The sequence below is a fragment of the Haemorhous mexicanus genome, chromosome 9, assembly GCF_027477595.1.
Source record: "Haemorhous mexicanus isolate bHaeMex1 chromosome 9, bHaeMex1.pri, whole genome shotgun sequence".
Classification (NCBI taxonomy): domain Eukaryota; kingdom Metazoa; phylum Chordata; class Aves; order Passeriformes; family Fringillidae; genus Haemorhous; species Haemorhous mexicanus.
The window spans coordinates 3,710,002-3,728,058 of NC_082349.1; the positions used below are offsets into that span (position 1 = coordinate 3,710,002).

The 18,057-nt window shown below is 41.1% G+C and overlaps 1 protein-coding gene across 17 annotated transcripts in view; it reads right to left on the bottom strand.

Moving 5' to 3' along the window:
• Positions 1-18,057, bottom strand: part of FGGY (FGGY carbohydrate kinase domain containing) — a 259,625-nt gene that overhangs the window by 26,310 nt on the left and 215,258 nt on the right. For 16 of the 17 annotated variants that reach the window (XR_009487461.1, XM_059853683.1, XM_059853680.1 and 13 more), the window contains 4 exons: positions 14,298-14,445; positions 12,878-12,952; positions 9,643-9,763; positions 6,993-7,087 (listed from right to left, as the gene is read on the bottom strand). Coding sequence is in view for 16 of the 17 variants with exons in the window: in XM_059853683.1 (XP_059709666.1) it covers positions 6,993-7,087; positions 9,643-9,763; positions 12,878-12,952; positions 14,298-14,445 (439 nt within the window). In the remaining variant the exon portion in view is untranslated. Of the gene's footprint in view, positions 1-6,986; positions 7,088-9,642; positions 9,764-12,877; positions 12,953-14,297; positions 14,446-18,057 lie in introns of those variants that run through there. The other variant, XM_059853689.1, reaches the window with a different exon arrangement.

Below are 18,057 nucleotides of genomic sequence, written 5' to 3' on the forward strand. Positions count from 1 at the left end.
CCACAAAAAGGACAGCATTTCACAAAAGACACAGCCTTTGTGTCCTACTACCTGTAGCATCCAGAGGTTGTTCCTGAAGGAGCAATAACACAAACCAACTGCAAGAGCTCAAATCACCTTTATCATCTCAAGATGTGTCATCTCCCAGTGAACTGTGTCAGATTCCTCTTTGGGCTCTGATCCAGTAAAGCACTTCAGCACATGGGCAGTCCTGCCTGTCTCCAGCTGAGCCAATTCTTGCCTACTTGGAAGTCAGATGATGCACCCCAGTGCTTGACTGGACTGGGGTACTGGAGTAAACTGGTGTCCCTCCTCTGCATCCTGGAGCAACACTGATTTGCATTAACTGGGAATGTTGCATTAGGATTGTGGACTAAGATCATCTGTCACTGCAGCAGCTATGTGACCTGCTATGACAAACTTTGACATTTACTTAGACAAGTTTTTACCTGTAATAATTTCAAGTGATATAAACCAACCACAAATCATCTGCTGTGACAATGAACTAAACACTACTGCACAGCATGTACTGATCTGATAATACATCAAATGTATGACAACATATAGCACTAGACATTGCACTCCCCCAAGAACATTTCACAGCAGCAGAATTATTTCTCTCCACTCCAGTATAAAAGGCAGCCAGCAGGATGATATCAAATGATGGCAGCTCTGCTTCTCATAAAAGGACCTTGGGGACTGCAAGGAGATTTGTGTATCTGCACTTCAGCAGCACAGCAATGTGGAAATGTTAAAGTTAGTAAAGCAAACAGACCTCAAATGAGAAGGGCAACAGATGTCAACCAGTATCACATGTCAGTAAACAGCAACAAGGCAGAGGGTACTTTTCTAAGCACTTTTGTGAAAGCATCGTGTGAGCAGCTACAGCCACATCTCAGCTGTGTGATCATTACAGGGTGATGTTTGTGTGTGTGATTTAACTCCCACCAAGAGAGGAACTCCAGCCACATGGAAATGCTGTCCACTGGAGTCAGCTGAAAGAAAGTAGAAAGGTTTCTATATACTTGTTGTGGCTTGGAAAGTGAAAAAAGTCACACTCTCAAACTGATTGAAAGCTCATTCTGTGCTTGGCAGAGACAAACCAGCATTTATATTCCTCAGCTTTAATACAGAAGGATCATCCTTAGGGCAAAAGAGTAGTAGTGATTCATCTGCTTTTTACCCTCACTGCAAAGACTTCTGACAGTAAGGCCAAAATATGCTAACTAAAAAGGCACTCTTTGTACCATAAACACCAGGCCACAAGGAACTGGACAGAGGCCATTAAATCACCGCCTTTTCATTTCTCTCTCTCATCTATATTTCTCCCAAGATTTCTGGTAAGGAGGCAGCTGACTCTATACAAAAGCCAGAGGCATTGCCAGTATCTTGGTGGTTTCATGCATGCCATATTGAATCTAACTTTATTACACAAGGGAAAAAAAAAAAAACCCTTTCAAGTAGGGAAAGCCATATTTCAGTGTCAAAACACCAAGGAAAGAGGTAAAGGGATGGAGTTCTACTGCCAAGTGGCTGCCCTGAGCCCAGGCTTGGTTAGATGTAAATATTCTCCACAGCCATTGAACATTTTACACTAAATAGTTTGGTTCTCAAAGTGCCTTAGAAGAAAAGGCCACACCAACCAATGCCTACTGAGGAGAGCAGGAGCTTTTTACTTTGTGCCTGAGGATGGTCTCCACCAAACTTGGGCTCAAAAGCTACATAAGCAGGTTTGGAGTTCCAAAAGAAAAGGAAGACAAGGTCACAGCACCTTAACACACTCCTTGTGTATGTGCATCATGGTGCCTAAGAAAAACCATCTCCTTCCTCTGCCTTTCCAAAATCCCCTGATTAAGGGAACGGGTGAAAAAAAACAACATGGCAGGAAGGCCTTTGCTAAAAGGTGCATTAATTAGGTAAGGCAAGCCAAAGAAATGATTAATTTGCTGTTCTCCTTCAATATTATGTTTACACAAGTTGATTACAGCACTTAATTACTAATTCACCCCGCTCAAAAACAAGAGTGCTTTAAATTTTTAATGAGATGAGCGAAGGCAGCATTCCTGAACTCAACAGGGAGAAGTCATTTTATTTCCTCTTTTGATTTCTCAAGTTATTACCATTTCTAAGGAAAAACTTATCCCTTCCCTGATCTTCCACTCAGTCCTTGCTTTTGAAAATATGGAAATCACGGGACGCTTGCATGAATTTCAATCCATGGCCTGACAGGTGATGCTTTGGAAGAGGAATAGAGGATCAGATCATCAACTGCAGCATGTCCACTGAAATAAATGGAACAAAATTATACCAGAATCCTGATCCAGAAATGGAAATGGCCTAACCCTCTCCAGTTGTCAGCACAAAAGTTGAATATGTCCCAGTACTATTTATGGGTGTTCTTATGAAAATGTTGTCTCTTCCCCATTGCCAGTTGGTCCATTACCAAGGTTGTGGACTAATTGTACTCAGGAACTTCTTTACATTCATGACTGTCTGTAACACTTTAATTGTTACAAGGCAAACACTCTGTGTATCCTATGTTCTTCCTGCCTGATCTTTATAAAACTTGTGCTGTCTGTGGGGTTTGTTATTTGATTTTTCCCTCTGTGTTCTACCACCCAACGCCATCCTGAGCCAACTGAGAGGAGATGTCCATCAAATGAAGCAAAACCAGCAGTGCACAGACAAAACTCTTCCAGGCTCTGTTAGTACAGAGTTGGGACTGAATTATTTCCCTGCACCACCTTAACTTCAACTCCCACCATAGTCCACATACTCTGAGCCAGGGGACCACGAGCCCTAAGGCTCCTAGGGCTGCTTCCAGGGCTGTGGACTGGACCCAGAGGGTTCTTCACCTGCTCAGCTGCTGAACAATTCAGCTAATCAATATGAGATAATTACCTAACACCTCTTCCTATAGAATCCAGCTCATTCTCATGCACCCATGACCTGCTTTATAGAAACAATGAAAAAAAAAAGCTTTTCCCTATCTTTTTGCAGGATATATCATCAACTTGCTTAACAACCAAAACCAACAAAGGAAAGGCTAAACCTCCCTTAAAAGTTAATTTGAGACCTGAAAAATCTGTAGTCACTTAGATTCTAAATTCTAGCTCAGTGTTTTACACCAAAAATATTCACAGAAACCTGATTATAGAGTGACCAACAAAATGCACTCTAGAAAATCAGAGTTTCTTCTCTCCCATGCTGGCCAGTAACAATGCACCACGTGAATCCAAAGTAAATCTGGTAATCTGGTTCCATACAGGTAATTTTATTAATTGCTTTAATACGCAATTAAGGAATAGTCAGTGGGCTGCAGGATTTTATAAGGCAATAATCCTGTTCCCTGGTGTACAGCTTTATCCCAAAGAGTGGGCTATCAAAAAAAAAAAAAAAAAAAAAAGCTGGATGACTGCCAAATCAAACAGCACCTTCTTCCCATTTTCAATTACGTACGAGTGAGGCAGAGTAACGAGGATATACTGGAAACTTTGACATTTATTTATTGAACATTTTTACTGAGAAGGAATTGCTGGCTGGCTAAACCGGAAACTATATTTTCACTATAGAAACAATCCCATAGAAAAGCAGGGTCTTGCTGCTCAGCATGAAAGGAATGGCTAGAACCAATAAACTGACCCACCTAAGCCAGCAATGTTAAGGTTATTTCATTCAATAGAGCACATATTTCAAAAATCCAAACCCCAAAAATACAGTCTATTTCACAAATCTTTATGCCATGCTGTTTTACACAGCACTGTCTGCTGGGATCCCGACAGTCTCTGCTAGAGTTCCCACAAAACCACTCAGAGAAAAAGTGTGCAGCATCTGTGGGGACAAATGAAAAGATAAACCAAGAAGAAATTCAGAGGATTTTCTCCCCTTTCTGGAGTTTCTAGAGACTAAATAACCAAGAGATGAAACGGGGAAGAACTCACCACACTGTGTGGGTTTTTTTTTCTTTCTGGATAGACCAATTGTTTTACCACAGAGGAGAAAAATGCAGGGAGAGTAAATGAAGAGGAAAATAGGGAAGTCAACATTCTTTGAAGCAACAACATATGGTGACCAGGCCTGAGAGATGGAGGTTATAAATCTTCCCTTGATAGAATTACCTAAAGATGAAATTGCAGCTTCAAGGGGCTTGAACTTTTCAATCCACACTAGGAGCTTGCAAATTAACCTGCTTGGTCACAGCTTTTGCATTAACCTTCATTTCCAAGGCTTCTTGGTAAAGGCTCAGTATATTGAGAATTTCGGTGCTAATACAGATGTGGTCAGTAGAAAGCACAAAAAACTTCGCACAAATCACTTGAAATATGAAGAAAAATATGTGAAAAGAATTAGACCAAAATGCTAAATTGTTCAAAGAGCTGCAGTATGGGAAAGGAGAACAGACAGGAGGCATGTTGCTGCATGTTCCTTTGTGAGAATAAACTTATTTAGGGATACCAAAGGATAAAGGAAAAGCTCTTTAGTGTTCCAGCCACCATGACCCACTGCTCAAAACAGGTCAGGGTGAGGCTCTTGCCGTCCCATGTGGGGTGGGTGCATCAACAGCCACGTGAGGTGAGTGACTGCCTGTCCTTGGAAAAACCATCCTCTGAAGCAGCTGCTTCCCCATCTGCAAACCCCAGTGATGGGGCACCACAGGACCAAGCACCAGGGCTGTGCAGGAGGATGAGAGTTCAGCCAGCAACCAGCACAGCCACAGACCTACCCCAGGAAATACCACCCAATTCCAACACATTTCTTACCTGTGCAGGTAAATAAAGCCTAACTCTGACCCCTCCATAAGGTCACCACAGAGTTGGCTCTTCCCTAGGTGACCCACCTTGTCTTTCCTCTGCTGAAAAGGATGTCCTGGGGGATTTTGAGGATCTTGCCTTTGTGTCCTAAGTGAGGCAGCTGCTCTGACCTGGCTGCCCCATGCCCCAAATACCTACAGGATGCACATTCCATCAAATTCAGCATCCCTGGTGGGCAGCAGCCAGAGCTCTTGTCAGCAGAGCATGGTAAAGCTGGGCTAAGATTAACAGAAGTGATTTGGAGGGATCCAGATCTGGGTGCTATTTCCAAGCTGTCCTAAAACTGCTTGAGTTTTAGGAAATGGAGAACAGCCAACCCATAAAAACCAGGGAGATTTTAAACATTTTGATTCTGACATTGAGTGGAAATGTCCAAAAATTGTTCTGAGAAATGTGACCAGTGACTGGGAAAAATACAGTAAAAAATTCCCTTCAAAAAACCAGAGACATAAGGAGAGAGGTTATTGTAAAAAACCCACAGCTCTCTCCTTTACTATTACACTGAGCAAACAAAGAGCTTTGGAAAGCACAGTAATTAAGCACAAACCATCTATTAGAGGAGAGGTAATAACCTGTATTTGCAAAATCTACAAAGATGCTGAATGTTTGTAGCACTTGTAAGAAAGAGTTGTTTTGGAAGACGTGTTACAAAAATAAATGTCAGAGAGGTTATTGAACTGCAATGGGAGATACACATTTGCACTTCCCTGACCCTAAAAAAAATGTATTCAGTTTCTCCTTTGTCATCCCATGCAGCTAAATGCTTTTAAAAATATTCATATCTGTTCTGACATTACTGGATATTCTTCTGAAATATTTTTATATATAAGGGCAGGGTTAAAAACTAAAGGTAAGTGGCTACACAAAAATTGTATAAAACACAACACAGAGAACTTCACAGCATTAGCTTTTTCCAATGCTGACAAAAACAGACTTAATAAAATCACTTTTGAGATGTGCAGTTATTGTACAGTAGTGAAAAAGATCCTAGACTTGGAATGAAATATGTGTTTGAAGGCAGAAGATTAACAGAAGAGTAAGAATTGAATACGAAGTCCTGTCACCAAAAGTTGCTACTGAAATTACATTTATCAAAATAAGGCCTCCTTACAGGCACTAGAATTATTACACACAGATATATGTTGCACTGTGTATTTGCTGCAATGTGATTCATTTTAATGGAAACATTCTTATGAAAGGAAACTGCTCTTTGTGCTAACCTACCCAGCACTGTAGAATATTCCCATCTGGAGAAGTGCCAAGCACAGCCCAGCTCCTCAGCTTATGCTGAGCTGTTTATTGATTCCAGTGGAACTGCACTGATTTAACCAGGTCAAGGAGCTGACCTCCTTATTCACAAAATACCTCCAGATAAGCTTTTCTGCAAAATTTCATCTACAAATATCTGTCCCTGATGTTATAAAGCAAAATGCAACAAATGTATAAGGGACCATCCTGATAAATCATTTTGTCCAACTGCATTTTGGTCTTCAGTGTCCTTGTGCAGCATGAGGAGAGGACATGGCTTATGGGATTGCCAGGTGGGAAAACAGGCATGATTTGGGACAGTCAGACCCTTCTTTGGGTTTCTGATGCCACTGTTGTTTGTATAAATGCAGCTAAGCTATGCTTTGACTGATCCACTAAAAATAAAAGCCTCACTGCTACTTTTTCAGCTGTTAATGGACTGAAATAACAGGAATGAACATGCAGTTCCATCCTCATTATTAACTCTGCATTCACTGGGGGCAAGACAAGAGCTAAGAAGTGTTATTTTTTACTGCAAAAATAATGCTATGTTCCTTCTCACGTTTAACATTCCTCAATATGAAGGAAGGAAAGTAGGACAAATGTAACTGAGATGAGAGTGTGACCTTCCTGCAGGATCAGAGCCTTGCCAAATTCCCTGTTTTGTCTGTAAAATTACATGGTCTAACTTCATACACAGCAGCTTCTGTGCATGTCCCCACACATGTCCAAAGGCAAATGAATCCTCAACACACCTAAATAATATCTGGAGTTAAACAGAGGGTGGAGAGAAAGCGACGCTGGATCTTGTCTGGCTGAGCAGAGGGGACAAACTTTTCCACTTGGCTTTAGGTGTGTGCGTGGTGCCAGAAGTCAAGGTGGAAGAAACATTAAAACTGAACAAAAAATGACATAAAATCAGGTGCTGCATACCTGGATAGATGCAAAATCCCCAGAAGCACAAGCTCCAAGAATAGCAGCACCCACCAAAACAGACTCCACTTCTTTGGACAGCACAACAGGTTTGCCTGCAGAGGGAACAGCCAGGCCTCTGTTAGAGAACACAGCAGCACCAGCAGCTCCACAAATAATTAAAACCCAAAAAGACAAACAAAAAAAGAATCTAAAAACCATTATTCAAAACCCCATTCAGAGTTCCATCCTGATGTAGGTTAATGTAAATCTCTCTGCTCTGCTCTGTGGTTCCAGGCTCCAAGGAAAGTGCAGCATTTAAATAAAATCATTTTGGCAAAATATTAATGCAGAACATAAAGCACACAAAAAACAACCCCCCCAGATCTTTGACAATGGCTATTTATCTCATTCAAAGGGCTTGGTATAAACCTGTTACCCACACCCTCCCAAACCACTATTAAAAGTTGACCTGGAGGGGAATACAAGGCGGTCTCCGTTTTGTCTCTTTTGCAACAAACAAAAAAAGACTGTTTGTGTTTGGTTTTGAACATACAGCCAACAAAGCCAGCCTGGTTTTGCTGGAAGACATGAAAATATGAGTAGTAAACTTTCTCAAGCTATGTATGAAATAATAATAGAAATCTTGTCTTCCAATTTGTGCAAGATACTGGAAAACAAAATTAAAACACTGGAAAAACAAGAAAAAAATATAGATTCTAAAGTAGAATTAAATATTAGTATTTCATCACCCATGGGTACTATTGAGAACATACTTTCCCTTGGTTTATGCAGAATTTTCTGAGACCTGTTTCACTAGTGTAAACAAAAGCAGGAAAAGGCTAAAAAGACAAAAAAACCTAGCCTGCTTTCTTAATTCCCCTGAAAAATCTAAACCAAGAGCATAAATCTAAATACTTTTCTAGCTGCACTTCAGATGCTTCTCCTCACTAAGCTGAAAAATCTAATATTCCTGCAGTATTTGGCATATGTCTGCATTTCCAGTGCTGAGATAATGTCATTCAGTGAATGATGATGCAAACACAGGGGTGGGAGCAGGAATTCCTGCTCAGAACAGTCTCCACAGTATTATACCCCAAAAAATGCTGCTCCTGAGAGCCAGCTGTAAGATTAGAAGGAGCTGAAATTTGGGTGAAGTCCTAAAATCAGCCACGGACAACTTCCATAGAGGAAAAAGGCAAAACACCCACTTTGCAAAACGAGAAATAAAATTATTGATACAAAAAAACAAATTCACTTCACAGCAGGCTTTCAGTTAGTTGATGCAAAGCTTGCCCTGTCACCTGAGCATTCCTGCAGCTCAGCTGAAGCACAGCTCAGGACTTGGGTCAGCTTGGAACAGCAAATCTCAAGCTCAGAGCTCTGTGGCTCTTTGCCAGGCGTCAGTGAGCAATTTTCAGCGTGCTCTAAAATTTACTGCCCATTTCCCGCACGGTCAGAATGAATACGGAATTCTTACCAGGCAAACAAAAAGATCAAGATACTTTTTAAGTGGCCTGTGGAATTATCTATTGGATGTCTGCATGGCTGAGTCATGGGCATTTGTTGCTAACAATAATATATTCAGATTTTTTTCTTTTCAGGAAAGAATGGGGGATTGATCCTGGAATGTTAGTTATTTTATCTGATAGGCTCTAATGAGTTCAACATAACCAAGAGCATTTCAGTTAGATGAACTCTGACATCCCTTGTCAGTCACTGATTTTACAAATGGGGGAGAACTCCAGACTGCAAAAAGGCCTTTTTGTACTGAATTGTACTTGGCCATTAGTTACAGTCAAAGAACTTGTGATTACATTTTAATCAGAATACCTTTTCACAGATCTTTTCTTTTACACATCACCACCCAGCAGCCCAACTCCACATGTAGCTGAAATTCACCTAAAATATGTGAGTTTCTGAAGGAAAGGCACTGACTTAACATCATTTTTCACAAAGCATCACTTTGACTACAATATATTTAGTGAATTTTAAGGTCAACAGGCAGTATGTTTTTTGCTTGTCCATCAGGGTTATAAAGTGTGGTTTGATGTTTGATGTCAGATCTCCAGACTAAACTCCCCAAATCTGGGCCTTAAGCTTCATTTATGACAGCTTAACTGATCTTAATTTGAAATAAACCCATAACACACATCACTCAATGTTTCTCTGCAGTCCTTTACACCAAATTTTGTTATTTTTCCCACATTTTTGGAAGTATATTCAATGGACTTGCAGGTGTGCAGAGATGTCCAACACACACAGGCTGAAGGGGGACCAAACACACCATGGAGTGAAACACCATGGAGTTCCTCTTGTAGTGAAGCACACACCCAGGGCCTTCCACCCACCAGGAATTCTGCAAAACCAAGGGCAACACCTTGCAGGAGGGAGGATCCAGATGTTGTCCCCTAAACCATGTCAGTGACACAGGCATGGAAGCAATTCAGGAAAGAATTGTTCTATAGGATGGATGCAATGCCCAGCATGAGCAGGAAGTGTCACAAGTCAAATAGGATGAAGCCAATAGAAGGAACATTTAATTGCACATTTTTTGGCTATGCAGCAAAATACAGCTCTATAGGAAGTCTTTATTTTTCCAAAGACAAAGTACTTAGACACCTAAAAAATAAGTATTTCCACTACTTTCCATGCACTTCCCCAAGCTCACCAGTAATGTCAGCATGCATCTGCACAAAGAGAGGGTTCTTGCTCAGCCCACCACACAGGAACAGCGTGGTGATCTCATGTCCTGCAGCCTGCATCGCCTCCAAAATGTGTCTTGTTCCTAACTTCAGAAAGAGGGGAAAAAACCAGAAGCAGATGAGCATAGGAGTGCAGCCAGGAACAGAAGTACACCTGCATGGCAAAGGCATCCCCACCAGAACCTTCTCTTTACTTTGTGCAATAGCATCTGAAAATCCAGCTCAGAAAAGAGGTTTCAATTCTGAAGCCAAATAGCAAAACAGAAGAAAAGAGAACAGCAAATAAAAAGCTGTTTTCTGTCTTTTCAGCAAAAAGGAAAACCTGAAGAATTTTGTATTGGCCTAACTATTTCTCTTGGCCTTTGCCCTATGCAAAATAAAATGTTCCACTTCATGGCTGGATTAATTGAAACATCTCAAATGCAGGCATACTTTAAACTTTTCATTTTCAGTCTCCATTCTGAGAAACTCAAATCAGAATGGCAGAAGCAAATGCTCTGCCATTAAAAAAAAAAAAATTTTTTTTTCTTTTTGTTCGCTTTTGTTCCCTCCTCACTGAAGTCAACCTTCTCCCTATTTTCTTCTTGCAAGAATATTTTCCATTTCTTTGACAAACTATTTGACCAAAAATAATTCCCAGCTCTTTATAATACCTTGGAAGTTAAGTTTGAAGCTCATATTTGACAAAATGTCAAATTCAAGGCAAAATGTTGCCCAGGCTGACTCTTGGTAGGCAGATTCCCCACAATCTGGTCAGAGTTTTCATAAACTGTTATTTAAGCTTTCTTTAAACCATGCTGCAGTTCATTAAGAGGGCTGCAGCTGTAACAAACCCCTCTTCAAATAAAAGCTACTGAAAATGGAACTTGCAGGGCTCCACCAGGCTGGAGATGTCCACAGTGAACGCCCAGCACTATTCTGGACAGGCCTTCACATTTATTTTGATTTTTAGACAAGCAGTTCAGAGGAACCTGAGCATCCCCAGCCCCAGCTGACTAAATCCATTGCTTCCCTATTGACACAGAGGGCTGATCTCCAAATTGCACAGCCACAATTTTAATTATGGAAAAACCAACTGCTCCAAAAGGAGCCTGCCTGCTCAGAACGGGCTGGACAGCCACAATTACATCTCTGCTCATGTTCTCATCTGGCCAACTGTTGCATTGCATTTTGCAGTGAATAGTTAAAAGGAGATTCTCTTTCACTGCTTCTGAAATTCAAATTTATTAACAACTTCTCTCACAACATACACACGTCAAAGACCCTGAGAAAGAACATGCTGTGAAAATTATTTTGTGTTTACCTGCCTGGAAAATTGTATTCACACAGCAATTTAAATTAAAGCCAGACTTATTTCACTGTGGGTGGGGGGGGGACTAATTTAATCCTGGGTTGGAGAAAATGCAAATTGAGGGGCTTCAAATGCAAATTTTATATAAAAAGGAAAAAGCATCTCCTGCTGAAAAGAAAACTAGAGATTAACATTCTGTGGGCAGGCTTACACTTTGTACACGATTTTTACATAGGTTTAAAGTTTATCTTGCATCCATTGAAGACAGCTAATGGTACAGGATTACTACAACTGTTTCCTTCAATAAAAGTGAAGTTAAAATTGGGAGTGAAAATTTAATTTCCTTGGTATCCCATTAGCAATTAGTAAATATATAGAGTCAAAACCAATGCTCTCTGTCTACTTTTTAGTTACTGTTTCAATAATGCTTTGGGGAAAAAATAATTTCCCTTAACTTACAGTGGAAAGAAAACTACAATAAGTCCTTTTTATATTAAATCAGCTCAATCAGCTCTCCCAAAGATATGCAGCTGCTGAGTTTACTGCTCAAGACAGTATTTGTGTTTTACAATCAAGTTTGAGCTGTATCATATAATGAGATAATAGGTGACTTTCCCAGGATTTCCAGCAGAGAAGGTTTCCACTTCGTTAGCACGAGATAATCACAGGGCACCTGTTCCAGACTGGGAAGTTCCTTTCAGGGGCAGGATCAGTCCCTGGCATTGTTGAACCTCTCCTCCACTTTCTTCTTTCAATGGTGGGATTATACTGAAGCATCAGGTATAACCCAGCTACATTCATCTGCAAAAGGCTCCAAACTCCCAACAATGAATCCCAGGCTGGGGTTAAGTTCTCCTTATTTGCTGAAGAGGGAGGGTTAACACATGAGATGAACAATTCCCAATAAATTTACAGCAGCCGCCCACCCTCTCCATCCCAGATGGCTGACCCAGCCTAGAAAAGTTGTTGTTTAACCAGGAGAGGAGTTTGAAAGCTTTCCAACTGAACAGAGTTTTGTCAGGAAAACTCCCCAGTTCAGCAGACTGTTCATGTTTTGCAAAAACACCTCAAGTTCGACAAACTTTAAAAAAATAAAAATAAAAAATGGGCAGAAAGGTTGTTAAAGGAATGTGGATTTCAGTCACCAGAGGGCTGGGGACAGCGTGTCCCACTGGAAACACCCTGGGCCAGGTTTCCCAAACCACTTCTGTGAGCCAGGGTTTCACCTCAAAACAGAACTTCTCGTGAACTGGAAATCCTGGGTTCAACAGAAAATCAGGGCAGAACAAAAAGAATTCCGAGAAATTCCCCATCCCTGGTGCTGGCAAACAGCAGGGACATTTCCCAGCCTTCCTGCCCTGCCCAGCCACGGCCACAGGCTGGGACTGCTCCCCTCGGGGCAGGGACACAGGGGGAAGATGTGCCCTGCTAGGGCTGAAGCACAGCCCTGGCACAGAGCTCTGCCTCACCCAGCGGGCAGGGAGGGCACATCCACAGATTTGGGAACAATCTGAAGCTGAGGCTTTTCAGGGCAGCACAGAGACCTTTGTACAATTGCCAGAGCTTTTCTTTCCCTCTCTCAGCCTCTCTCAGGACAGCTGGGATGTTAACACTGCTCCTTGTGCTGTCAGCCTCCTCCCTCACATCTGCACCAGAGGCAAAAGCTCCACGTACAGAACTGCCATAAGGACAGGATTTTTCCAGGGATTTTTTAGGGAAACATCTTCCCCCAGAGTCTGTTGATTATCCTCCAGTTGGGGGTGGTCACTAATGTGGGTGAACAGTATCTTGCTCCTTTAAGAAGCCCATGAAGTGAATTCATGTATTATTGGAAATCTGGTTAGCAGAAGGGAATGATCAGTCTGCACAGAACAATTCATTTCTTCTTTTATGCACTAAAAATGTCTTACAGCAATGGCTTGGATCGTGGCCAGGTAGATAAGGGCAAGTTCATCCAGACCCCGAGACAATGTTAGTCCAACCACCTGTGCAAAGATCAAAAGGAAGATGTAAAAATCCAGCCAAAGTAAAACTCTATTATTCTCTATGGCTTCTTGTTGTAACAAGTTTTAAGTGCTAATTCCAAGCCTTACTCCTGTGAGCTGTACACATAATGTTATGTTAAACATGTTCTTCCTGATCTGGGGAAGAGCCACATAAATTATCCTTGCCCTTGTGAAGAAATAAAGAACAAACAGCATATTGTATGGGATTAGAGATAGATTAACTCTGACAGTTTTATGTTATGACTCAGATATTGCTCGTGAATGTATTTAATGTAATAATATGAAAATGCTATTACATAAAAATAACTTTTTAAAAGCATTTCTCCCCCTCCCTCCCAAGCACCCTAACACTGAAACACAATTAATAATTAAATACTATATCTTAACCTCCTTTACTCTGACATAAATCAATACTGCACTGTAGTTACTCTGGATTAATATCAGGCAAGACCTGAATGCAGACAGAATTGTGACAGAAAAAATGGGTTGCTATTACCAGTATTTGCATACAGCCATCATACCAAGGAAATTCTGATTTTGCTGCAGTATGTAATTCTTTCATAAAATAATGGAGGTATTATTAGGACCCAAAAATATATAGGCCTTTTTTTTTTTTTTTAATGTTTCCCTCATTTGTGGCTTAACATATGCAGCAGTGCTTATGCCTTTCCTTTCTCAGCCTTAAATACAGCAGATTTTGGTGCTGGTGAGCAGCTGGAGAGGCTCACTTCAAGGACAATTTGCCATTTTGAAGGAGATATTTGCATTAATCACCAGGTATTTTGATATCACCAAATTATATTCTTATGACCCCCTTCTGTTACAGTTCTGCACAGCCCTGGCTTGTGAGTGAGCCGATCTACCACTGTAAATTCAAGGAAGAGGAACACCCAAACTCTGAAAGTTGGGCTGAAAAGCAGTTTAAATCAACCACCTATGGTCAGGATATTTCATTCCTTTCCCAGACAGGTTTACTCAAATTTCTGTTGAAATTCATTGCAACAAATTGCAAGATTTGTTATCTCACAGGTGAGATAACAGCAGCAAGAGCTGTGAAATGTGTTTCCTGGGAAAGGTACCTGCACACACACAACATTCCTCAAGTTTTTAGAAAATTTATGTGGCTGTAGTGATATCTCAAGTACAATGATCTCTGATTTTCTACTGAAACATCAGCAATGCAGTAAGAAACCCAGATCCTTTGGGACAGTGTAAATAGCTAAGGAGGAGTACACTCAAAATTAAAGAAAAGCTCCTTCCAAAAGGCTTTTTTTTTTCTTTTTACCCTGTATTGACCTTTTTGCAAAGACAGGCTGTTTCTTACCATGCCCTTTAGTGTCAGATCTGTTAAGGGAGATCTGTTACCATGGAAATCTGGCCAAACATGTAAATCAACAGTGAGGAAACCCACAGGCAAAGATTTTTTAATCAGATCCAGGTGACTGTTCAAGTATGTATATATACTGTGAGCACTGCAAGAAAAACAAGTTGGAAAAAGAGGGGGGAGGTTATTCCTCAAACATAAAACATTTGTACCACCACTAAATGCAGAAACCCCACTAAAGAACAGCAAAACCCCACTGCCTGCCAAGGCCATGGCACTGCAGGGATATCTCTGTGCACGTGGGCTCAACAGGCCATCAGAAATCCTTAATTTCCTGGGATGAGGGGAGATAATGTGACCTTGAGCTTGTGCTCTGACTCCTAAGAATCCCCAGAGCTGTTTGAGATTTGGGGGCTCCTGCTGCTCCTCTCTCACAGCTAAGGGAGGAGTAAGGACTCCAGACAGAAATGAAAACCAAATTCCTTTGCAAATGTTTAAAAATTTCTCTGATTAATCAATAGCGCTGGATGTACAGCTTTCCTTTTTTAAACCATAATTATTTCAGTGTGTGTTATGATTAAAATGCAGCACTAAGGGTGGAGGAGAGAAAGTGAGTGGCTGCTATTTTAGGGAGGAGCCCAACATGGGCCTAAATATGACTGTATCTAAGTTCAGATGCTACACCCAACTCCACAATATCCAACAGACTTTTTTCCTGGACTTAAGACTAATGGTGAATTCTTCAGTGCCTTGGCTTGCAATGAATCTAGTGACATTCCATTTAAAAAATGTTGCAATTACAGTCAGAATATTTTTTTCAAGCACTCATCCTATCACAAACAAACCCACAGAAATTTTCCAACTCCTTGGAAATCTCCAAGTGGGGCATTTAATTCTAGACATGTGGGTCAATAATAGCATCTAACCCTAATTACAATTGATTAGTCATTGTCTCATCCACTGCAGACCCAAACAGTGATATTCATTTAGCCTCTACATGTATATTCAATCATGCACTAATGAGATCCCTAAGGGAATTTGGCATATGCTTTACTAGTTTGACTTCTGACCCACTAGCAGCTGTATATTTATACTTTGCATTCAACCATTCAGCTGCATGTTTTTTCAATTATACCTTACCATGTGTACATTATCAGAGGATATCATTCAAAATGAAGTACACTTGGAAGACATTAAAATAACTAATTTACATCATTATTCACGTCCTTTAAATGTGCTTTATGTGTCTTCCTGGACCCAAATTATGATAATTTGGAGGTCACCATCATTTCTTTCCTGTTCTTGTAAAAGTGGCCCTGTTTTCTCCATCCCTAAAGACTCCACTACAAGCAGTACATGCTAAGGATAAAGTAGTTTTAATTCCAGTCTCAATCATGGCTTGACTGTTGGGAAGGATAAAAAAGGAAAGCTTCACTCAACCACCAGACATCCCAGCCTCTCTCTCCTCTCCTCTCCATCCTGGCTGATTGCTCTCACAAGGATTAGCCATTTGTGCAGCTCTGTCAGAACACAAGGATTTGAACAAAAGGAGGCTGAAGTTGAGCCAAATATGCTTAAGATCCACATAACCTTGGAATTACACTTTTTCCCACACCTTTTCACATTTTATTTTTTTTCCTAAATATAGATAAGGGTTCAAGGCACTACATTTGGACTGAGTGACCAGCAAATCCCTCAAACACCTGCCAGAGCCTTTTTTACCACCTTTGTGTTTATCAGTGTAACACCATCACCTCCTGGAGCTTTTTCTATTTTACTCTGTGAAAGTATCAGGGGCAGCTGCCAGGGACCTGCAGAGCTGAGCATGAGCTGATGCCATGAAAAAAGGAACTGTGCTGAAAGTGGAGAACAAGAAATCAATGCAAGGCTTCCCAAAGCTGTGTTCATACATGGGACACAACTTCAGAAAGCAACCAGAGGTTGGTATTTAATCTGAAAGATGCCAGCAGGTATTTTTCAGGGGAAAAAAAAAATCCTAATTTTTTCAATTTCTAAATTTAAAAAAAAGGTTCTAAGCCATCTAGAGACACAGAGATCTGCCAGATATGATTCTTATATTCTGCTAGAAAGATGCCAGAATTGCTGGTGGATGTTGTGTGTGCAACTTCAGTGCTTTCTTTTCAGGAGACATCTCTTCAGATGAGGAAATGGCATTGAGATCTGTAGGAAAGGGAATTCTGCCCTAAACCAGCACATCACCAAGTGCCAAAGTCACACAAACTTTGCTGCCAGTTAGACACTTTCCTTCTCTATCAGATTAGAAATGGTCATTCTAGAAAACAGAATTATTTAAACTTTAAAGCAAAAAAGGATACTATTTATTTTAATTTCCTTCTCTAATCTACCTGAACAGGATTTAACAGAGCAGTGATGACTAAATGCCAGATCTACACAATATGCAAGATGAGGAGTGAAAGTGATAACATCACAGCAATTTCTGCAACTCACTGAATTGCCTGAAAAACCCCAAGTTTTGGTGCTCACAGATTGGGCCCATCAGATAGACCAAATGCTACATTTAAATTGTCCAGAAAATCCATCTGTAATTCAACCCTCTCCACTTCCAGTAAAAGAAGGGTAAAAAAGAACCCAGGAATAGGACTGGGAGGGTTGCATAAGCCTGGCCTTCAGCAGCAGTGGTCAGAGCTGCTTGTCTGAGCCTCTCACACCCTCCCAAGCCACCACAAATCTCTGCAGCGGTGCTAAAACAGCTGGAAATCTGCTCTGGTGGGGGCAAAGGAGAGTTTGCTCAGGGAAACTCCCCAGATCAGCTGCTCAGCAGGGACCTGCCATTCCAAACCTGCCATTCCTCTTGGCAGCCTCAGGAGAAAGGGAGGGCAGGTTTGGGGAGGCAGAAGGAGGTGAGAGCAACCAAGAGCTATGGATTTGTGACCTCTCATGTTCTTTATTTAATGATCCAGACATGCATGTGCTTAGCTCTTCACTGCATCCTGGATGGGAAGTAAAGGCAATATGGAATTGCACACCAAAGTATGGAATTTGGTTTCCCCTCCATGGCTATCTGCAGTGGCTGAACAGATTCAAATTCCTACAACCACACAGAGAATATTCTTAAACATAATAAACCAAATTCTCTGATCTGTTCTGCTGAGAATTCCAGTGAAATAATTTATCATCACCAATAATCCTCCCAAACAAGATACCATGTTTGAAGGGAGCCTACAAGAAAGATGAAGAGAGACAATTACAAGGGCCAGGGGTGACAGGACAAGGGGGAATGGTTTCACAGTGCCAGAGGGCAGGGTTAGATGGGATTTTGGGAAGGAATTGTTCCCTGTGAGAGTGGGCAGGCCCTGGCACAGGGTGCCCAGAGAAGCTGTGGCTGCCCCTGGATACCTGGAAGTGTCCAAGGCCAGGCTGGATAGGGCATGAAGCAACCAGGGACAGTGGAAGATGTCCCTGCCCATGGCAGGGGTGGGACTGGGTGGGTTGTAAGGCCCCTCCCAACTCACACCCTTCTGTGATTCTGGGATCATTTTTATTCTGTGTATATGACTTAATGTTGGTAAACACATAATCCAGAATTTTGGCCAACAGCAGCTGCTACTTGTACCTAGGATAAGGTTGAAGTTTGGGGAATTATGGAAAAATAGAAAGGAAAAAATAACAAGAAAAAAACAAGTTCAAATTTCCAAGTTCCTCATTTTTGTTCATTCAAATGAAATTCTTTAAATTTAACAAATATTTGAGAAGGACAGGGAGACAGAAGATGAGAGAA